This window comes from Anabrus simplex, chromosome 6, assembly GCF_040414725.1.
Source record: "Anabrus simplex isolate iqAnaSimp1 chromosome 6, ASM4041472v1, whole genome shotgun sequence".
Classification (NCBI taxonomy): Eukaryota; Metazoa; Arthropoda; class Insecta; order Orthoptera; family Tettigoniidae; genus Anabrus; species Anabrus simplex.
In genome coordinates, this window is record NC_090270.1 from 1,371,059 (window position 1) to 1,396,176 (window position 25,118).

General features: G+C 39.9%; 1 protein-coding gene across 4 annotated transcripts in view; it reads left to right on the forward strand.

Moving 5' to 3' along the window:
• The first annotated feature begins 11,187 nt into the window (after window positions 1-11,187).
• Window positions 11,188-25,118, forward strand: part of LOC136875413 (gastrula zinc finger protein XlCGF7.1-like) — a 77,149-nt gene continuing 63,218 nt past the window's right edge. For 2 of the 4 annotated variants that reach the window (XR_010860424.2, XM_068228026.1), the window contains exons 1-2: window positions 11,188-11,418; window positions 21,867-21,948. Coding sequence is in view for 3 of the 4 variants with exons in the window: in XM_068228026.1 (XP_068084127.1) it covers window positions 21,880-21,948 (69 nt within the window). In the remaining variant the exon portion in view is untranslated. Of the gene's footprint in view, window positions 11,419-11,939; window positions 12,367-21,866; window positions 21,949-25,118 lie in introns of those variants that run through there. The other 2 variants (XM_068228027.1, XM_068228028.1) reach the window with 2 other exon arrangements.

Genomic DNA, 25,118 nt, shown 5'->3' on the forward strand with positions numbered 1-25,118 from the left:
ATAATGTCGTGTTCTGTCTTAAATGCTGGAATTATTAACACTAGCTTAGGAACCGGTCAAGGGTAAATGAATTGTATTAGGCCTAGGCCTACATGTTTTATTAAACACTCAGCCTGTCTGAAAGGGTGGTAGGCTGCAAATGGAGGTAACTATGACAACGCAGCGTACTTCGTAGTTACAGCTTTCGCCGCTCACCTGTCAGACTTCAACTCTCGTGGGCCCTACTATAATGACCAAACATTGCATTCTTTACTAAAAAAAAACTTACCTGAAATATGATATATCCTTTGAGCTGCCTCTACGGAACGTGCAGTTGATTGCTGCACATATAGGCGGCATAATTTATGCAGTTAATTTATCAGATTCAGTGCAAATAAACCACGATAAGAACACACAATAACCAGAATAAACCGTAAAATACGGGCGGATATAATATGGCGTCGCTATTTTGCCTTGGCACCGCCTAGAGCGCTGTAGCAGACGAGTTAGCCACTCTATAGTCCTCTTTCTAACTCGTTGGGTAATGTTATCGCTAACGGCGACAACGACAGTCAGGTAGAAGTAGGAATAAAGGAAGTGCACCACCAAGACAGGCTTGGTTCGGCACACCTTCCCTACACACCCCGGAAAATGAGACCTTTCTGGTGATCAGCCAGGAGGGCTCATTTTACCAATGGATGCCACTTAAATTTAAGTGCGCGCACTTATTCCCCCAAAAACTTATAACTAAACTTAATCTAGGTGCAATGATATAAACAATTTAAAATAACAAAACATTATGTACAAGGATGAAAATGTATGCAGATATAAATGTTTTTTCCTTTCTTTCCTTCCGTCATCATTAGTTATTAATAACTCGCGGAGAGAGATGTGGCTCTATGAGTCCTATCACACACCAACACAGACTCGTGGAGAACAGCAGACGTTAAGTAAACGTATATAGTTCATATATATATATATTTCTTGTATTATTGGTTATGATCTTCATTTCCGTGTTTACGTTTTATGAAATAGAGTTTGAGTCAGCCCATTTTATGCGAGCCCCATACAGACTCGTAAACATAGACATCGTAATAAATTGCACATTCGTACATCATTTCTTACAACAGGTCATTGTTTCCTGGAACAAAAACAAAAGTTTAAGTACACGCCCTTCAAAACTGGGTAGGTATTTTACTCAAATCAAAGTACCATGCAATTATCAAATAGGTTAAATAGAAAGGATTACGAATTCCTGGCGTAAAATCGTTTCAGCATGGAGACGTGTGCTTTGGACTGCACACGACTGGAAAGATCCTCAAGTTTGACTGTGACATGTCCCAAAAATTGAATGATCCTCCTGGGTTCGGACCATTTCTGACACAGTTTCCCAGTAATGTGATCCACGGCTGAACTGACGGGAAATCTTTTTACTAACACCAAGTCTCCGACATGGAAAGGTACAGATATCCTCCCCTTGTTGTACCTCTTAGCCACCCTGTCTCTGGCTTTGACAAGGTGCTCGGAGGCTATCTTCCATTTTTCCAGTACGCTCAGGTGGCGGGAGGGCTCTGAAAGATACCTGATATTCCACCTCAACGAGAGCGGATCGTTGAGTACTCTACCTAGGAATAGCTCGGCAAGAGTAAACCGGCTGGATTCGTGGACTGCAGTGTTGAATCCCAGGCTTAAAAAAGAAAGGTAACAATCCCAGAGGGATTGTGTGTTATAGTGAAAAGCAGACAAGCATCATTTTAAGCTACGATGGAACCTCTCAACGAGGTTCGGCTGAGGGTGATGGGGACTGAGGCGAACATGGCGGATCCCCCATGAAAGGCAAAGATTGCGAAAATTCGCGCTGGTGAAAACAGAGGAGTTGTCAGAAACCAGTACTCTAGGTGGGCCAACAATTCCGAAAATATGTTTAGACAGCAAGTTTACAGTAACGTTGGAATTGATCTTGCGAACTGGGAACAGAAAGATGAATTTAGAGAAAGCATCAATAACAGAGAGAATCCCAATGTTGCCATTTCGAGATTTCGTTAAGGGTCCAAAGAAATCAATGAATAATTTCTCGCCTGGAAAATTGGCAACGTCGGCAGAGTGCAGACCGACCTGACTATTCTGGGCTGGTTTGCATTTTTGACAGACGTCACATGATCTGACGTATTCAAAACATCTTTTTTCAAGTTTGGCCAGTAGTAGATACGGGCAATTTTGTGAAAGGTCTTTAATTGGCCAAGATGAGCGCCTAAATAGGAATCATGGTAGTAATTTAAAAGCATGGGCCTTAAATTCAGAGGGACGAAAATTTTAGAGGAGTGACCGCGAGGATTATTGTGGTACAGAAGTCCCTGTTTCAATTCAAAGGACTCACAACCCGGTTCCTTCCTAGAAAGCTTGTCAATCAGACGAACACATTCCTCGCCTTTCTTTTGAAACTCGGACAGATCAGTGAAACTGAGAGGGTAATTCTGAAGTAGACAGGCAGAAAGATAATTATCGGGACTGCACCCAATCTCGCAATCAGGAGCTAGATTGATTTACGAATGAACTAGAAGATCCAGTATCAAGCAAAGCGTATACAGTACGCGAACCAGAATGAATTTGGGCCCAGGGTGACGAAAAGGGGCGTCCACAAATTTGGCGATGAGCAAAGGTTTTAGGCACCAACGGCGGGCCTTCACGTTGGTGCAGGTTTAGTTTCCCTGGTTTCCGTTACATCGGGGGCAAATGTTGCGGAATACGTCGGCTGGACCACATTGATAGCACTTCACAGAAGGTTTTGAATTACATTGTTTGAAGACGTGCCCACCTTTTCCACAATTCCAACATCTGATAGAAGTTGCCGTGTTTACGACGGGGAATATTCTGATCAGGGAGCGCTCTGGCTACGCGTCCGGGTGAGCGAGGGGACTCGAAACGGTCGCTAAGGCGTTCAGTAGATGATGCACGGGCAGGTGACTTGGCAAAGGAAACAGATTTTGATGCAGAACGAGAGGCGACGTCAGGAAAGAGCAACTGGAGGGCGGGGGCGGTGGTTGGCACAGGTGATTCGACTGAAGAGTACTCTCGTATTCACGGCCTAGATTCACAATGTCGTCGACGCAGTCTACTTCCGACCTTTTGATAAACAATTTGTAATTTGGGGCAAGATTTCGATAGAATATATCAAAAATTTCTGTCTCATGAACTTCGATATCCAAGCGATTAAACAAAGTGAGGATGCCGGTCGCATACTCGTCAATGGGTACCTCAGGACCTTGTGTCCTACGAAGAATCTCCTGTTTTAAAATGAAATTCATGTCTGACAAACAAAACCTAGTTTTAAGCTCCTTAGTAAAGTCGGACCAACTATGAATTTTATATTTCACCAGACGGAACCATTTGCTCGCACATCCCTCTAACATACCAGGAATAACAGGGATAAAGGAATCTAGGGGCATCGAAGCACATGCAGCAACATCTTCGACCCTCTCCAAAAATTCAATAACTGAAGAACCTTTCTCCTCACCGGAGAACCTCAAATTCCACTTCCGGATAATATCAAGAGCAATGTTAGGTAGGGGCGTACAGTTAGCAACCGGGTGTGAAGAACGACAAACAGGCTCACTGTTAGTATCAGAGATAAATGCATTAGATCGATTGTCTACCATAGCATTGGCATTGTTGTTCTCGTTATTTGAATGAATGGAAGAGCCATCGTTTGATGCGCTCGAAACTTTTGTTGATCAACACAAGTAGGGTTTATACACACAGGGTCTCGTATATTCTCCATATCGTCAGACAGAATAGATAATGGGAAGGATAATATACAACAATGGTAAACTTAAAAACTGAAATTATACACAATATGCAAGGGAAAGTATGTCACAGAATAACATAATTTAAGATCCATTCACAGTAGTGTCGTTCAAACATAAAGAAAAGAGGTCGAGTTACAAACGAATCCAGCTCTGTTTCACCGAAATTCAACCTCTCGATGAAACCTTCCAGTCACGAACCGCGCTCTACCTACCATTTCTACCACCCCCATACCCTGCTACCATTTACACATCAACACGGAACACGACATATACGCGCAGATACTTACCTCGCTTACCTCTCTTCGTAAATCGCCGTGGATGGACTGGAACGAGCTAAAACAGCTCGGAGCTGGATCCGTGCGTAGACAAAGGGAAGCGAAAGGACAGAAAGACATGAACCCGTAATCCCCATGAATAAAAGAATGGATCAAGGAAACTGGGGTTTATTATAAACACACATAATATTAGAATGAAAACAGAAATGTGAGGCTGCATTAAACGTTACTTACATAACTGTAGAAAATTGAAACATCAAGTAGTATCCCGTTCAATGACATAGTAAGTTTCGTGTAACACGCCAACAGTACACACGATCGCACTACACACCTACGTATGACTACATAGAATTTACAAATTCGTTTGAGAAAAATAATGTGACGTGAAACACATCATCGAAGGAATCAGAAAATGGAACCACTAAAGGAATAATACAGTCGCGGTAATACGGGCCGCGCACACATCAACAGTTTGCATCTGCGCTCCAAGCGAGCGTCCACTCGATGCTAGCGCGTTCCAACAAAGGCAAAGCACAGCCTCCCAAAAGGAGCAGAAGCGAAGGAGAAGATGTTGCCACAGTTACAAAAACAAAAACTAATCGCCGACAATGGACCAAATAACGGCCTAGAATTATAAACTAGCACACTACACATGGCCCAAATCGGCCAACTAAAACGAAAAGTAAAATTAAATAAAGAAAAATTAAAATTGAAATTGCGAGATACGGAGAGTACTATAGACCGTACACAAGCAGACAGCACAGGCTCGCACACACACACACACACACACACACACACACACACACACACACACACACACACACACACACACACGTATGAACAAGAAGAGAGACCCAATATAAAATCGACCCAGATCAGGCCGGAGTGTAAGGCACGCGACGTATACTATCGCACAGGATAGCGAAGGATATCATGGGCTCACGAGCATAGTTCGAACACCGCAGATACAATGCTGGACCGCCGCAAAATATAGGCAAGGCTGATCCAAATATAATCGTAGCAATCACAACACTCGTCGACCCGCTACACGGGACATCCAAATTGCCTCACGTTGACAAACATGGATTAAACCCCGTAGCGTCAAATCACAAAATACACCAATGCTCAGCCATGACTTCAAATGATGAGTAAACAAAAATGCATGGTCTCAAAACCCACAAACACACACAGGCCCAAACAAACAGATAGGTAAATACCACTCTCCGTTCCCACGCGTGTGCATACAAAGAAAGAAAAAATTAAAAGACACGCATAAAATGAAGTAATTAAGAGCCTGCAAAGACAGGTGATAAAAGACTACCGAAATACAATCACACAGAACAGTTTTTGTAACTGGCATGAAAATGAAATAAAATGAATGAATACCTGGGAGCAGCAATCAGGAGTCTCGAAATATATACCTCAATTAAAAATAATAACTTCAAGCAGAGAACCGAGCCTTGAAACAAGTAAACCCACGACAATAGCAATTCGCAGATCAAGAAGCACATATTAAATTCCAGTCTGCTTATGACGTTTGATCCGACCATTGTTGGCATCGCAAGCAGACCAACTTAACACTCGGAGAGCGAGAGACAGACTGTGTCAAAGAGACTGTGTATAAACACAGATGGCTAGAGCGCCATCTTCAATGAGAAACTATAAGTTTCACGTCACATTCGGGTAATGTTATCGCTAACGGCGACAACGACAGTCAGGGAGAAGTAGGAATAAAAGAAGTGCACCAACAAGGCAGGCTTGGTTCGGCACACTGCCTGGCCATCAGATGATATAGATGTTGATTCCCACAGAGAACATGAAATATTTGTCCTAGAGATCGACACTCATAGTGCATTGGCACTGCTGGTGGCTTCAAGTAGCCTATGCAGTGGCCTCCATGTATGCACTAGCCTTGCGTCTTGGTAGGTGTGCTAAGAACCAACTGATGAGCCCAACTTGGCACACGAGGGTGAAACGCAGGCAACCAAGAATGAGTTAGCTGGAAAATTTATAATGTCCAATAACGGAGCATTATATTGGTATTATAAATTTACTCATTCAGGACAAATATTTCATGTTCCCTATGGGAATCAACATCTATATCAACTTAAGTGTGGCAATAATTTGAGATTCTGATTCAATAATAGACTATACAATAAAACTTGCACCAAAGGAACAATATATATATGTCTTCCTACACATAACAACTGGCAATTATATTTGACAAAACTGAAAAATATTTAGCAAGTGGTTAAATAAAAACAAGCAAATCATTAATAGAAACGCACAATTACAATGGGTCGTGTTTACTGCAAGCCCGGCAGTGGGGATCAGATGACTTCACCAGCCAAAGCGAGCCTGTGCGTGACCCCTACCGTCTAGTCGGTAGAAATTCAGTAAGGGTTACATTACATTTATAGCATGATAAGGATGTAATATGTCGGAAATCGTAAGTAGAATATCTTGTAGAGGAGAGATGTGTTCACTGCGATAGTTAAGAACCTACCCGCCGTACCCCAGAAGTAATTTTGCTTTTATAACCTAATACCAATTATCACGCGCTATAGTCCATCGCCTAACTACGTTCCAGCATTTCGATTGGGTGAGACACAATGAGATATGACGTCACTCGTAGCAATGAAGTAAATTAATTCCGTTATCGACCCGCGCACAAGAAATACACAACTGCCCAGACCAATGGAGGTGTCACGCGGCATACTAGAGGCCTAGGGCCGCTTCTAACCTGGGGGCTTACGCACCCAGACCCCCCTTTGCTTGATCCACACCAATGGCTTTGTCACTGACCAATGGTCTAACCAATCCAGACCAATGGCTTTGTCACGCGGGATACTAGAGGCATAGGGCCGCTTCGCGGCTTCTAACCTGGGGGTTTACGCCCCCAGGTCCCCTTTGCTTGATCCAGACCAATGGTCTAACCAATCCAGACCAATGACTTTGACACTGACCAATGGTCTAACCAATCCAGACCAATGGGTTTGTCACGCGGGATACTAGAGGCCTAGGGCTGCTTCGCGGCTTCTAACCTGGGTGCTCACGCCCTCAGACCCCCTTTCATGATCCAGACCAATGGCCTAACCAATCCAGACCAATGGCTTTGTCACGAGATTCGTAAGTTCAAAAGTAGCGCCGCTGCACTAGGACTAGTTCTTTATACGAACAGTTGGCAGCTCTGTCCACCGCACGATCAAGCCCTTCGCGAGACGCGAGCGAGAAACAAATGGCAGTGCAATCGCGCTTAGATGTGTCATCGCCCTCTACTATGATTGCGCTAATACGCCTTCTCATTCGCCCAGTCACACATGTAAACGAGCGAACACGGTGTAGTTACCAGTTCAGGCGCTTGGAGCGCTGAGAAGCTGGCATTAGTCTGCTTGACGACACACGCTCGGTGATCATTGCTAAGAGTGCTGGTGTAATTTGAGGCTGTGTCGCCTTATTTGGATTGTTTTATTTGGTCGTGAACAGTCTTAATGTGTATGTAGGCCTACATAATATTGTTTACTGCTGTGTGCCTTAATGTAAGATGAAAAGCAGATCGGGAAGTGGGATTTCGTTTCATGAATTTGCTCTCAACGAGCAACGTCATAAATGGCTAAATGTTACTTCAAGAAAGGATTTCTCGCCGAATTTCAGTTCGAGATCATCGAAACGATATGTTTGCCACACCGAATAAGTCCACACTTTAACGCTACGTAGGAGATATGAACTGCGAGACTGGAATAACACACTTAGTAAAGGAGCGCCTCTTAGCAGAAAGTCAGTGCCTAAATGAAGTAGAGAGATTGTGATTGTTGGTAGTCCATCGAACAGCAGATGTTATATGTCAAGAAACTCGACACCTTCTTTCAACAGAGAGACGCTTCATTCCATGTTGAGCGAATAAAAACTACTCAAGATGACTGTTATGCAAGCGAAAGTAGAAATCGAATTACCCTTTTCTGTTTTATAATTTCTGCTGCGACTATAAAGTAAAGGTTACAGCAGCATTTTTCTTCTTTAAGGTACAGAGCTACATAATTTAACACTCGAACCAATAAAGGCAGTCGAAGCTTGCGTTTTTTTCATGTTGTGCGCTGTGAGTGACAATGAACGAAACATTAAATTGGACTGAATATATTAAGAATGTGTGTAAAAAAATATTTTCGATGCTCCATTCGGTTAAAAGAAACAGCGATATTCTACCTTGTAATGTGAGAGTCAAACTCATGCAAACGCTAGTGCTTCCCGTCCTCGACTACTGTGACGTCATTCTGGTAGACGCAACAAAAGAGTAGACTTTGAAACTTCAGCGAGCGCTTAATTCTTGCCTTAGATTTATATACAGTCTGAGTTATGATACGCACGTCACCCCATACTATCACACTATTTCATGGCTGAAACCTGACAAACGACGAACGTATCACATACTGATACAGATATACAGACTGCTCTCTGAAGACAAACCACTATACATTTCTTCCCAGCTTAAGTATTTGTCCTCCTTTCACAGCAGTAATACCCGCTCTGGTTCCTCCCTTTATATTCCTGTCCACCGATCCTCTATGTACAACAATTCCTTTGTTGTGGCGGGTTCTAGACTTTAGAATTCCCTGCCAGTCAGTGTCAGAAATTCCACCTCATTACCTAAATTCAAGTCTGCTTGCCGAGACTACCTGCTAAATGCAGCTGACTAACTTGTATGACTGGAAGATCGAATGAATGTGAGTTAGAAAAGTGTAATGTATTTTTGTGTAGGTTATTATCAAATACAGTAGAGACAATACACGACACTGAGCGAGATATCGAGGGACAGCTATTGGAGCTCACTCTAGCGGATAGACCTGAACGGTACTGATTCTGTCATAAGAGCACGTGTATTTTTGTGTGAAGTTTTTGGTGTTATTTATGCGTTTTCAGTGAGTTGACATAATTAAATAGTAGCGTGTGTCATTCCTTGATATCTCCTCTCAACATGAGGGGAAAGGTATGTGCTGTGTTTGGCTGCAGTAATTACGTAGTAGAGAAAAAATGCGTGCTCGTTCTTCAGGTTCCCTCGTGACAAGAACATGTAAGTAATATTGTGTTTGCATATAAATTCTTCCAGTGACAGAGAGATTTTTATAGTACTTCATAATCTTCTGACCTGCTCGACCCATGTTTTAACGGGCTTAAAATATAATACAAATATAAAATATAATATAATTGTATAGTGCAGCAATTAACCTTCAATACTGATGTGTTGTTGTAGGTGTGATCTGTGGGTTGTGAAATGTCACAGTAGCGATTTGGATAAAGTGTACAAGAAAGAAGGGACGTTACGCTTGTATAAGAATTATAAGATCTGTTCAATCATTTCCAGGCCAGCGACTTTAAAAATCCTCGACTATACAGCCAAGGGTATGTTACATTTTTACTCTAATTGTACGTAAATATTCCTCAAAGCATCACTATCGACAACATTTTCAAACTTTTCTTTCTTTTATCCCTCTTCTCAGATTAAAGCCGGGATTTTATAGATTTTCTTTCTGTTAGTAGGCTTTATGTTAAGAGGAAAATTGTCCAGCTATTAAATGTTCATTCATTGCATCATATGTGTAAGGAATGTGTAGATATTTTTATTGACAAATGTCTTAATGTGATGATACATTGTTTTTAAATGAGGAAAAAAGGCAAATCCAACCGTAAGATTTCAGGCAGGTATGCTAAAGCTAAAGAAGTAATGCATAAATGAAATGTCAAGCCATTTCACAGCAGTCCATTTCACACCTTGTTTATATGTCTAATTTCAGTCTTTGAATAATAAACTTTTAAATAATTCTTCAATCATTTATCCAGAATTGCTTTAGCAACTTCGAAGTCAATATCTCAATACCACTTTCTTTCTAGACGTAATTTATTTATCCATTTCCGTATATACATTTCCATTGATATTTGAATTTAGCGCGATTTGTTCAGGTCAAGTCACTAGGAGCGCCACAGTCGAATTGTCTCCCATTTTAGCAAGGCGAAATCCGTGAGTGTCGTGTATTGTCTCTACTGTATTTGTTATTATTTACTGTATAATATGATGTACTCAGACTGTATTCACTACAGTGGTTAAGTGTAAGAGAGGGCCAAGAGCCCTAACTTCGCCACCTACAAAGGCATAATAAATAAATAAATAAATAAATAAAATCATAAGACTAATGTTAGCAGGATAAGAAGAAAACCGAAGATCTGTCATCCTGTTGATAGTGAAATGCCTCTTCTTGCTTTCGATAAATGGCACATTCTGAAAAGTAAGAAATTCTTTACAAAAATCTATGTTTGATGGTTCCCAGGATATAAATGGTATCAAGAAACTGTATCAGATGCAATGAAATGGAACTGTGAAACCGGTTCATTTTTCTTACATGCAAAAACATCGAGCCGTCTAAGTTTAAGAAAATGAATGTGCGGCGCGCGAAAGATATTTTCGCGACTGAAGTAATAACAGTCCTAGAATATTCAAAAGACGATTCGTATAAAGATATGCACGGTTTTTTAATGCAGGTACCACTGTCATCGATGAAAAGTTGATTCGACATACGTGTCAGTAGCACAAATGTAGGAACATTGCAGCCGGACAAGATGCCTGATTCTTTTGACAAGACCAAGGTGTTCAACAGTGCTAATGAACTTGATTTGTAAAAGAGATTAAAACAGCAGGGTGCAGTACCCATCTGATTTGCCACTGTGGATTTTGAAAGTTATTCATGATTTTGTATTGAAAGAACAACCATTTCTGCATAAAAATCCTGTTGTGTCTATGAGTGACTATTTAGTGCCTGTGTTGCGTGATTTCAGTTGTCCTGAAAGCGGACATTCATAGTTATTGAGTGAAGTTATTTGTGACTATGCTATTCCTGTATTCTTAAATAACATAGCTACATAAATAACATAGATCTTTGAAAGATTTGAACGCGAGAACGCGAAACACTTAAACAGAAAAGTGTATGAAATTTATTTTCTACAATATTGACTACCTACCGTTAACATTATTTTGCACGGTTGTACCGCTGCAGAGGGGTACGTTCTTCACTGACTTTCTTTATTAAGGTGTAAGATGTGATTCAAATATGTTTATTGAGTGATTGGCTATATATTTGAACAGAAATATACAAAACACTTAACGTGTGCTCTAATGAACAATCGTGTTTCAATGCCAGCGAAGCAGCGGTGGTGGGAACTAGGCCCATATCGCTCATATTGCTGTATTGCGAAGGCGTATTAGCGCAGTCATAGTAGAGGGCGATGGATGCGTGCGCTGGAAAATATAACCTGTTCTGAACTTTTGCGCGGCTCGATCCCGTTTGAACACGGGTATTGTCAACCAGAAAGTAAGTTGAACTTCTTTGATCGTTACCGGTATCACATCTGAACTGAAGCACAGTATACCAGCAAAGTGTCAGGTAACCTAGTATACATGATAAAAAGTGATTGAAATCCTTCCAGTTCTTCCAGATGTTCACCGAATATCTGAACCATCGTACAGGGCAAGTAGAATTATTCAGCTTGTGTAGTTTTAAGATAATTTGGCATTCTTAAATTTCAATCCATGGATAGATCATTTCGATGTATTTGTAAGAATTATATGAAACATACAGTGTTCCGTAAAGCGAATTATGGTTAGTAATAATCATAACGGCATTTTGGAGTTACAGGTCTTGCTTTCGAACTGTACACTGTTGGGTTGTAAACTGAGCACCACGGCATTACTACTTGTAAAATCTTAAGCAGACCCTGCACGGTCAGTAATACTGATTAGTAATACTGAGTCAATAATAATGACAGTACGCATCAGTACTGTAGTGATCTTATATGATCATTATTACTGTCAATATTTTCGTCAGTACTAGTGCACTTGCTTACCATTCACGATGGGTGAAAGATTGGCTTAGAAAAAGAGAAGAGTATTCTCATATGAAGTTGTTGTGGGAAATACAATATACCGAAGCAGAAGATTATCAGAACTATCTCCGAATGAGTGAGGGTACTTTCGCGAAATTACTAGGAATGGTAAAGCCTTTTCTAATAAGGCAAAATACAAACTTGCTGTTTATAGGTCGCAGGGGGATTAGCGGTGACATTGAGGTATTTTGCAACTGGTAGAAATTTTGAAGATTTAAAGTTTTCCGCTATAATGTCACCAGTTTCCATCAGTAGCCTACAGCAGTTGTGGAAACGTGAAGTATTGTGTTCGTTCTGCAAGAGCTCATAAAGGTAAGACATATACAGCAGTTGTGGAAACGTGAAGTATTGTGTTCGTTCTGCAAGAGCTCATAAAGGTAAGACATTCATTATAAGCATTTGTTTATTATAAACAGAAGTTACAGAATATCACGTCTATGTTTTGTCAAATAATCCATATAATAATAATAATAATAATAATAATAATAATAATCAGAAACAGAACAACATTCAAGTACATTGGTCTTCTACAAGTTATTGAGTGGACTGTATAATGGTTTCCATGAAGTTGAGCTGGCACAAATAATCACTCGGATCTTAATAATGCATAAAATATAATTCATATTGGTTTATTAACATTGATTATGTACTCTGAAAAAGTTAACAATTGAATTACATGATGTTCGTGAGGCATTACTCGGATCATGCGTGTATCCAAAGAGAATAATTGTCACAGAACACCAACCATGTTATCTAAAAGTCTCTGAGACTCTCTCTACCGGAAGTCACCCCCCAGCGCCTCAGGAACACATTGCTGGATGCGAGTGCTGCCTGATGAGCAACTATTGATACACAACATTCTCCCCCCTGTTGATTGTTCACAATCAAAACAAAGAGAAATACTACAAGTTTTTACACACTGAAATAATGTCACAAGAAAACATACACACACACACACACACACACACACACACACACACACACAACAAAAAAAAAAAAACAACCACACTCAGACTGTCACTGACAGTTACGCAGATAGTTCATTCAGTAGGTAAAGGACTGAGTTTCACAATGGGTCGCTTGAATTGACCATTTGTCATTCTTACAGTCGCTACTCTGACAAGTCCATCTTTCCCAGGATGAAGTTCTTGGACTACTGCAAGCTTCCACTGCAGTGATAGCAGGTTATCGTCCTTGACTGCGACCATGGTTCCAACCCTAAGGTTGGGTTTCTGACTGACCCACTTCGGCCTCTGCTGCAACTGAGTAAGGTGCTCCTTGTACCATCTGGACCAGAAATGCTGCACTATCTTCTGAAGACGTTTCCAATATGTTCATTGATTGCTGGGAATAAGTGTCAGACTGGGTTCAGGGATTGAGGATAGATTGGTTCCGATCAAAAAATGTCCTGGTGTTAAAGCCTTAGGATCTGTGGGATCAGAGGACAGAGATGTGAGCGGTCTTTAATTTAAGCAACTTTCAATTTGTGTAAGCATTTCTTCATATGTAAGAGCTGCATTACCTACAACTCTGCACAAATTATATTTTACTGATTTAATACCTACTTCCCAGATTCCACCGAAATGCGGGGTTCGTGGAGGTATGAAATGCCAGTTAAAACCTTTATTACTCATGCTGTCTGTAACTTCCTCCTGGAATTGGTTTGATGACATGAGCTGATGAAGATCTTGCAGTTCCTTGTCAGCTCCGGTAAATGTTGCATTATCGCTGTATATGTCAACAGGTTTCCCCCTTCTAGCTATGAATCGCCACAGGGCAGCTAGAAATGCTTCGCTGATAAGGCTACTTACTACCTCAAGGTGAATTGCCTTAGTAGAAAAACAAACGAATAATGCTATATATGCCCTTATTCGCACTTTGCTCCTTTTGTTGATGGGGCGTAAAAGAATAGGGCCACCATAATCAATACCACAAGTGCTGAATGGTCGAGTTGGTTGCACACGATGCTTGGGTAGGTCGGCCATGATTTGCTGCGCTGTTACTGCTCTTAATCTGTGACATCTTATGCATTTGTGTATCTGATGTCTTATCACATTTCTACCATTCAGGATCCAATATTTTTCCCGAAGACAAGTCAATAACAATCCAGGTCCTGTGTGGGACTGTTGAAGATGTTCATGTCTTATGATCAGCTCTGTAAGATAATGTTTTGATGGCAACAGTATTGGATGTTTGGATAAAAATGGAATCGATGCATTCTTCAACCTGCCTCTGACACTTAGAGTATTGTTGTGTAAGAAGGGACATAGGTTCCTTATCTGGCTCTTCTTAGAGACTACGCCTCTGTTTTTCAGGTCTCCGATCTCTTCTGAGAAGGTTGCATTTTGTGCAATACGAATGCAGACTTCTAATGAATGTTCCAATTCTTCAACATTTAAAGGTCCAATTGTCTTGTCCCTGGCATGCTTAGTGTTATGCAAACATCTGTAACAATAAGCTATTACTCATTGCAGTCTTATTAATCATGAGAATTTTTCAATAGTTCCAGTTTGTGTCACTACTAATAGTGTGGATGATTGTCGCTGCTCTGCTATGGCGAGCGAATCCTCAACATTGTTGTTCTGCGGCCAATTTAATTCAGAAGTGGACAACCAGGCGGGTCCTGACCACCAAATGGTTGAGTTTTGCAGATCTGCTGGTCTGACGCCTTGAGAAATCAAGTTCGCCGGATTATCTTGTGATGAGATGCCAGTCACTAGTGTTCGTTGACTGTTGAATGTAAGCTACCCTATTTGCTACAAAGGTCTTCCAACGTGATGCTGGTGATGCTAACCATGTGTAACTTTTTTTTTGATGAATATAATAAATAAAATCATGAATAAAAATATATATAAATAAAATTACTCAAAAACTTAATAAAATTAATAAGCATAATTAACCGAAATGTCCGTAGTATGGGCGCCAGAGTTCACCAGAATGGATCCCTCGAATTTAGATAAGAGCATGATAAACTTTATATCCCAGGGCGTGTACATAATGCTGCGTACTGGTACATCTGCTGCAGGCCTTACCTAACCTCCTGAAAACGACTAATTAGGTAGGAACTGCACCTAGGTTCATCAATAACACTGATTCTAAAATAGCTAACTATATTCTGAACAAATTCCGTGCATGAGCACCTCATCAACATACAACATTATACATATAATACACACATAAAATATTGCTGGAAGACTCCATATTTACAACAACAATAATGAAAACCGTGGGAAAACGAAAGCGAGAACTATGTTACCATTTGTAAATAGTCCGATGAACAATGTACATGTATGAAGATAAATACCCTTCACTGTCTCTGTATCAATTCGACTTACCGATTCTCATAATCGGCAGTTATCACATCACACAGATACTGTACCTTGTACTACTGTGTTCACATATTTTAACACTTGTTGTAAAGATATATACACACGTCTGTCGATCCTCAACATATAAATTTATGGAAAGTCTGAGATAGCTTTCACCAACATATAATGCTAGGCCGCCACAAGTGCTACAATACTTAATGCGCTAGCACTCTCCACAATCAGTCACTTTCCACAAACATAACAAGACTACGCTCCACGTTCGTTTGAAGTCCAGTCCATTGCAGCCGTGTCACTCCAGTACCGTGTATCAGCACCACTTCCTTCCCGTACAGTGCGTCAGTTGTCGTTCCTTCATACAGTGTTACTGCTTGTAGTTGTAGTAGTTCCTTCTCGTTCCTTTACAATCACTCTCACAATATTTCTTACAATATCCTAATCTCCAGGTTGCCGCCGTATCATCAACCTTTATAGACATCAACATCCCCCTCCTCTCAGATGAGACGTCTGGATTGGTGCTTGCCCACCAATCATGAGTGATCCTCTTCTCAAGACCAAGCCCTGAACTACTTCTTCCTCCCAAGACAATAACAAACTCTTGGGAGTTTTACATGAATCATCAAATTTCCCTGGTACAACAACAAGCTCATCTCATCAGGCTGGGATATATACATGACTCATGAATTTCCCGACACAAGTACATCACAACAGACACTGGGGTAGCCATATGACTCATTCAAATTACCAGAGTTATTAAAGCAATGTTTTCCCACTCGTGCAAAACAAATTACTCATACCTATATATGTGGATATCTTCCAGCTTATAAATATAAATGACAAAGTATACAAATGAAATAATAATAATAATAATAATAATAATAATAATAATAATAATAATAATAATAATAATAATAATAAATCGAATACTGACAATAATATCTCTAACTTCTACATATAATTTGGGGGTGTGATATATGTACTATCACATAACGCCCCCTTGGTGAATCGATGATATCACATATTATGATTCACCATAAAACAGAACTTCATACATAACCTTATAATGGCATAACTGAACACATAATTTACTGTAATAATGATATATACATTGCGTCTACTGCATTGTATTCGCACACACGAAATACAATTTGTCCAAACAATAATAATAATAATAATATGGCTATATACACACAACTCCGATTGTTTCATATACCATTGAACACAATCCCTTCTTGCTACTGTACACATAACTCATAATTGATAATATATACATCCAAGGTGCAGATCCTATCTCTTATATCTGCGAAGGCTATAGATATTAAATGTCCCAAGGACCTAGTCGTCAGAAGTTAGAAGCTGATAAGCACACTTGCCTATTCTACTGTCCACAGTATACGGACCCTGATATAAATGAAAAAAACTATACATAAACTTAACATTGGCATCGATAAGCGAGGAATGCGTACCGTAATAAAACTAACTACTTCTAGAATACACTCTATCTCACACGCAAAGATTCGTACCATCCAGTCACACAAGAATCATACAAAATTTCATGCGGAACATTCATAAAAAGGAAATCCCTATTTCTGAAATGCGTGGGAATCTCACTACGTTTACTCTTCCACAAAACCATAATTAATGCAAGCAAACAGATCATATACTTTTTCACACATTCCACATCGATATCACACAGCACATCATTCAAATCATTCACACAACTCTCAGACTTAAATAAAACATTACGCACTCGCTTGTCAAACATACTCACTTCATTTTCACTCACGCTCACTCGATTACAGAAATTCTTACCATAATACACTTCGAAATTGCTGTCATTACTACTTAATGACCCAACAATTAATCCATCTTCACCACCTTCAATATCAGCTCCTACTTGCACCACTTTCATGCCAACAACACTGCTACTTTCGACTCTCTTATCAGAAGTTTCATTAATCTCAAAGTCACCATTTTCACACATAATGGACCTAACTTTACTCTCCTCACGTACACTTAAATCGACAAAAACATCCTCATGATGTATACTCCGTGAACACTCTTCACTTACTAAACAACCTTCATCAACTTCACAAAAAACTTCACTTCCAATTTCAGAAACTTCCACAAGATTATCGATCGCAACACCGCTATTACCATCACCATTAGCACAAAGTAAGACATCCGACACAGCTTCCTTACCTTCATCACGCCCCCTATTCTGAAAATCTCCCTGATCACAAAATACATGGTCATACAATAATTCCTCTTTCACGTCTACCTCGTAACTTACCTGTTTCATCACGTGAATAGGAATTTCGGTATCGGACTGCCTATCTGACCCAACTAAGAAGTCCGATTCCAGTTTAAATTACTTGACGTGGACTGTTCACTATTATCATGTCTCTGCACTTGATCTTTAGGTCTTTCATCCGTACGCCCCCTACTTTCTGATTCCCCTTGATTAGGTCTTCTGCCATAATATTCCTGGTGATTACCTCCTTGATTAGAGTGTCTGTTTCCCCTTCCGGAATTACCACCCTGATTCCCTTGCCTAGAATGACTGAAATTCTGATTATTCCTATCTCCCCCTAGCTGATTACCTTGTCTCCCATTATCCCCGTAATTTCTATCTTCACTTTGCCTAGTCCTCCCCTGCCCTTCCGAAGCATCAAACCTCTCTAACGGCTGCTCTAATTCTTTAATCGTAACAATATTCTGCATACATGCAGCTAATCCGACCTTCTCAGGAAAATGCCTCAACATCTGGCGGACTGTATCTCTCTCCGATGCTAGACCTTCAATATTCTGGCTGATCAGAACATGCGCCAAGAAATACTCCGTCATAGATACACCTTCCTGAGGTTTATACTTGCCAAATAGCACGCGATCTCTTTCCCTTCCCTGAATAGCATCACTCCAAAATTTAGAACTAAATTTCTCCCTAAATTCCTCCAAACTCGAAATACCTTGTCTATAAACTTGAAACCAAGATCTCGCTTCTCCAACAAATGCAACATCCAACAGCTCATCAACCATACTCAATCAAACCATCGTCAAGATTCTTGGAAAACCGTTTCTCCACCGTTTTCAAGAATTCCATCGGATTAAACTGCCGACCATTAAACTTGGGTAATTCAGAGTCCTTCGTACAAGATACGTACCTATTACATATGCTGCTACCTACTTGGATTTGACTGATCTCCTTCCTTAACTTTACATGACATGCTTTAATTCCTTCTTCAACTACCATTCTGGCATTTCCTTCTACTGACTTGAGGTCATCTTTTACCGACTTAAGGTCTTTTTCCACTTTCTCATCCTTCTCATCTATACGCTTCGCTAAAACGTTCTGATTGGATTTAATTCTATCTATTTCTTCGACTTTATCTTCCACTATTTTTATTCTCTTATCACATTCCTTGCTGTTTTCAACAAAGTCTTTCCTAACTACATTAAATCGGCATTCAATTTTCTCAGTCAATTCCAAGCATTGAGCTTCTACCTTATTATTGACTTCCTGAATTTCCCTGCTTTGATGGTCAAACTTCTGGTTCAGTTCATCTATTCTACCATTCACAGCACTACTTAAACTATCAATTTTACTAGACAATTCAACACTCACTAAATTTAACTCCTTACTTTGATTCTCAATCTTACTGGACAATTCCGTACTAACTGAATTTAATTCACTATTAATACTGTATATTTCATTACTTAAAAAACTCAATTCACTCTTCAGTTCTTTACTCTATCAATCTTACTGGACAGTTCAACACTCACTGAATTTAATTCAACACTCTGATTATCAATCTTACTGGACAGTTCAACATTATTATTATCGATTTTACTGTTAACGGCATTTAATTCAACACTCAATGAATTTAATTCATTACTCTGACTATCCATCTTACTGTACAATTCACCCTTCAACTCTTCGTTCTTACTAAGAAGCAACTGAAGCATACTACGAATGGAAGCCTCCTCTTGATCCCCTACATTCTGAATTTGAGACGGGTTACTCGGTTCCTCACCTATCGCTGCTAATTGATCTTTCCTACTATCAGCCATTTCGCTATTCTCACTTAAATTAGATAAACTCGATGTGGTGGAATTCTTTTGCCTTCTCTTCTCCTGATTCTTAGTACCAGCAACTTTAAAAACCTCTCTACTTCTCAACTTTATAATACTGGACTCGCTACAACATTTCTTCATACTCCAAAATACACATGAAACATATAAAACACTTCACTGACATTATTTGTAGAATTCCAACCACACCTGACAAGTGCACCTACGCTAATAAGCCTAACAGATGTACCAATCATTCAGTGTTCAACATCGTGCTATGCTGTGGCAAGGCATTGCCTGAAGTATATTCATTATGTCATTCAAGAGTGAATATAAGAAACATTTGTGTAATTTAGGATGATAATAACAATAATTTGGATTACTATTACTTTTTATATTATTAGTCCTTATGTAATTGTTCTTGTCATAATTAGTGACTGCATAAACTGGAATTATTTAGTTACTTGTCATTATTATTGAAAAAACCAATCGTGCTAGGTCGCCAGAGGACTCGTTGGTTAGACACAATTAGCATAGACACAACCCTCAGCCTGGAACAACTAAAGGAGGCTGTGTGGAACAGGACAACTCGGAGAGTGCTTATTCATAGAATCGCCGAGGGTCGGATCAGACTGAACGGATGACATCACATCATCATTATTCCTATCAATTTCTTTTTTTTGTTGATTACAATTTGCTTTACATTGCACCAACACATGGCAGTGGTAGGGAAGAAACCAGCTGTGGCCTGAATTAAGATTCAGCCGCACCATTACATTTTATGGACATATTCGAAGAGTGGACAATGAAATAGTTAATAAAATGATGTCTCCTCATTAAAAGTCAAGAATAACGAGATAATCAAAATTGAAAAGACCTTCAAGAGGTGAAATTATAAACTTTAGAACCCACTCTCCCATGAATGCTATGTTGTGCCTACTAAGGAGCACCATTTACTTTCTTCTCTTTCCAGAATCCTTCATCCTCTTCCATTCTTCTGTCCATCTCATCTTGGATTGTTCACCAATGTCCTAAAGCTAGGACTGTCCCATATCATTTCACCTCTTACATTGATTTGTTGAAGGTCATTTTCAATTTCAGTTGTCCAGTTTTGACTTTTAATGATCACTGTATTAAGTATTCAATTGTCCATTCTTTGAATATGTCCGTAAAATTTCATTTATCATTTTCTAATAGTATTTATACAAAATTATTGTAAGGGTTCACGTATTCAATACTTGGTCAAGGCTCTCCACATTAAATAGCCTTGTATATATTGCAGGCATTATTAGGGTTATCTGCAGCTAAAATTCTAAACAAGTTATTCACCTGGTAGTTGTGGTATGTTAAAAACAAATTGTACACATTAAAAAATCATTGATGGATATCAAGACACGTACACACCCTGTTCGTTGAAAACTTTGTAAAAAACGTTAAATTACGTGAAAATGTTCTTGGATGAATTTATGAAAAAGGTGTCAGATTACAATTTAAGAGATTTTCTTTAAAGTTGTTCTGTGGATCTTGTTGATGTCAATATGGAAGTTAAGTAGAAGGATTCTTCTTAATAGATGCTCTTTCTTTCAGTCCCTGATTTTGACTTTATGAGCATTTCTAAACAATTTATATATGTTTTTTAAATTGTGATTTGATAAACTCTGATGTTCTTTCAAGAAGAAAAGATGCCATACTGTAATAGTGTTATTTTACATGTACGTTATATTTATTGTTCAACAGACTGAAAAGCTTATCAGTTACACCTTATTTAACGTTCAGTGGGTCAAATAACACAAAGACTAGTGAAAACTTGTGCAGTGGACTGAGAAGTTTGGGTTAAACCATCATCCAGGAAAAAGAAGGCTGCCTTTGTAACAATGAGATAGGAGCAGTGCAGTATCGTCTGGTGCTGAACTCATTGGAACAAGAAGTATGTAGTGAACATGGAGTTCTCAGTCACCTAATTTATCACCCATAGAGTTGTTGTAGGGTGAACAATCTTCTGTCAGCAGATGTGAAGATGTCTGACGATGTCTTTGGTAAACATGACAAACTGTAACCACATACTTGTTGACCAGTAATCGGAGCACACTGATGATGGTGATGCTGGTGTACAGTGACCACCACAGAACCAAGCCATTGTTCTCAGCCACAAGAATAAAATACAGGAAAGAAATGAAAAGCAGGCAGTGATCTTCCTTTTCTTACCTTAATGTCATAGCAACTGATGAAAATTATTTCCTAGCATCTTTCAGGGACGCCGCATGCGAGTTCTTTTACTTGCCAGTAAATTTACTGACACGGCTGACGTATTTGAGCACCTTTAAAAACGAGGATCGAACCTGCCAAGTTGGGTCAGAAGGCCAGCGCCTCAACCATCTGAGCCACTCAGACAGGCTATAAAGTCAGAAAGTATTAAGTATAGGTACGAGAATTGTGAATTAACTGCCTTGTGCTCATATTCTTCTGTATCTTTTTTATAGATTCATCAAAATAATGGAGGATCCAGATTTCATCAAAGCCGAACCTGAGTGGTTGCTGGATTCTGAAGAACATTCTCCTCTTGTAAGTTCCATTACTTGGCTCCATATGACGGAGTGTATTATAAGAAATGCTCAATAAAAGTCTAATATTTTTGTATTTAAACTTAATTGAATTGGTCACTTGAACAATTTGACACTTCTGAAGACAAAAACGAATAAAACTCTCCATACTCCATTAAATAAGAAAGAGAATTGAACCAAAATCTGTAGCTATAATAAGCAAACGTCTCTGTTCTACTTTTTTTGTTTCATTGTAGAAGAATCCAATGATAATTCTGTCTTCAACAAAAAAATGAATATATGGGTTTCTCAAATGACTGATAGAATTCCCCTCTGTCATAAAATATACAGCCTCAGTGTTTTCTGAGTGCTAGGCTGGGCACAGTTTGCCACATTTTTACACCACTTACATAACAGGGATGTGATTGTGAAGTGGCAACTATGGCATAGAGGCTGTCAAACATTGAACGTGGTACATTCGCCTGTAAATTGTGTGCCTAGCACCATAACTTCCATGGTGCATATGAGAACTAGGATTCAACATTCAGGCACCCACCATAAAGTGGACTCTTAATTGGTTTGATATTGTTGTTTGTGCGTGAGAAGATGGCGTCCGGGAGTAGTCGTTTGACTGTATCGCTCCATGTCTTTTGTCTATTAGTAGTGTTCAAATGTAGTATCACGTCCACTTGAGTTTGCCTCCGGGATGAGAATGTGCTAGACTTCGACATGGAATATGAAAACCGTTGGGAAAACGCTTTTGGGAATGGTTCGGAGCTTCGTATTTCGGCCCACGTACTGGCTTTAAATGGAACTATGTATTTGGTGACGTCACAACCAGAGAAAACAACAGACGAACTCTAGCCTAAAGACATCTGGTTCAGTGATTTGTGTGCTTCTGTTGGCTTTGTCCGGCGACATACATCTGAACCCAGGACCCCAGCATGACAACGGTATGCATTTCTTCTACCAAAATGTAGGTAGCCTGTGTAATTCTTTGACGGACTTTAACCTCGCTTTCAGTGACGCCAGCAAAGATTGTATGTGTATAGTTGAAAGTTGGTTAAATGATTCTGTTGGTGATAATGAACTGTTGTCTACTGATTACTGTGTGTTTCGTCAAGACAAACATCAGGTACATAGTAGCAAAGTGAAAGGTGGAGGGATTATGGTTGCTGTGAAATCTGCTCTAAGGCCAGCTTCCCGGCCAGGTCTGGCGGGAGACTGGGAGTGTCTCGTGGTCAAGGCCACCCCAACATAGGGAGGTCTGTGTTTATAGTATGCTGCTACCTGCCACCGGACGAAGTGACTGCTAGGATGAGTAATCTTTGAGCAACCCTGGCCAACGTCACAGCTGTTTTAAACCCTCAGGACATTCTTGTAGTTTGCGGAGACTTTAACATCAGGCATTTGGCTTGGAATCCTGGTCCCGTTATAAAACAAAGATGTGCGGATGTCTTCTTACTTCTTGAAATCGTCAGTGAATTCAGACTCAAGCAAATGTGTCACTTCCCAACAAGAAACGAGAACTTCTTGGACCTTGTTCTAATATCGGATCAATACTGTGGACACTTGGACTGCTTTGAGACGGAAAAGGTAATTACTTCTGACCATTGAGCTGTAGAATTCACTCTGTCTTTACCGCGAGTTATGCACCCCGTACCGCAAAGGAAGTTAATGTTCGCATGGACTAAGACCGTTTTTCCTCAAATGAGAGATCTCCTTTCGTTGTGTCCCTGGAATTTAATCGAGGACTCCCCCTCCGTAGACGAGGCGTTAACCCTTTTCTACGACTTCCTTCGCGCTGTAATGAAAGATACTGTACCGTCCCGGATAGTTAGCACGCGGAAGTACCCATGCTGGTACAACTCTGAGGTAATAGATAAATTAAAAGAAAAGGAGAGGGCAGGAAGGAAGTTTTAAAAAAAAGGGCCATAATAGTGATTAGGTGCAATTTTCGACCATACGCGGTGAATTTAAGCGTCTTCAGCTCAAAAAATACAGAAACTATATAACTTTGATGGAATCTAAATTAGCTGCCAACCCGAAGAGTTTCTGGAATTTTGTAAACAACAAACGGAGGTCATCTCGCCTGCCATCTACTATGCTTCAGGACGGGGAAGAATTACAGGACAAGAGGAGCATCTTGGACAGTTTTGCAGATACCTTTGAAAAGTATCACTCACCTGCCGCACATTGTTATCTATCCGCTTCGTCCGTGTGTGATATAGGCCTAACTTCAATACTGACCTCTCCAGCAGAGGTATCTTCAATTCTTGCTTCTTTGGATACCTCCAAATCATGTGGTCCAGATGACGTACCCGCAGTAGTATTGAAAGAATGTGCATCTGAGCTAGGTAGGCCACTTAGCATCATAATAAATATGTCATTCTCGTCAGGGTATTTTCCGTGTGAGTGGAAGAAAGGTTACGGCATACCATTGTTCAAGAAAGGAGACAAAACGGTGTTTGATAACTATAGGCCTGTTGTGTTATTGTCCCTAATTTCAAAGGTGGCAGAGAAGATCATGTATAAGAGATTGTACAGTTCAGTTTCACTGTATATTAATATAGCGCAGCACTGTTTTGTACAGAAACGCTCTACTGTGTCCAACATGGCGGTGTATATCAATTTCATTTCTGAATCTCTCGATAGGAGGCAACAAGTGGATGTTGTTTATACGGACTTCTGCCAATCCTTTGATTCAGTTCAACATGATGCTCTACTCACCAAATTGTCAGCATATGAAATAGGAGGAAGTGCTTTGGAGTGGATTAGAAGCTATCTCACTAATAGAATTTGCGTAGTAAAGGCTGATGGTATTATGTCAAAGCCGTACCACCCTATTTCAGGTGTCCCCCAAGGCTCTTTACTGGGCCCTCTTTTCTTTGTCATATTCATATATGATATAACATCAGTTATACAACACAGTAATTGCCTTCTCTATGCTGACGATCTAAAGATCTTTAAGGTAATCAATAGTGAGTTGGACTGTAAGTTGCTACAGTCTGACTTAAACCTACTAAGTAACTGGTGTACAAAGTGGCTGCTTGGTTTGAATACTTCAAAATGCAACGCAATTACATTTTCACGCAAGTTGGAACCATTACCCTTACCATTTATGCAATAACCAAATAGCTTGTGTGAATGAAATAAATGATCTTGGTGTGACACTTTCAAACTGCTACAGTC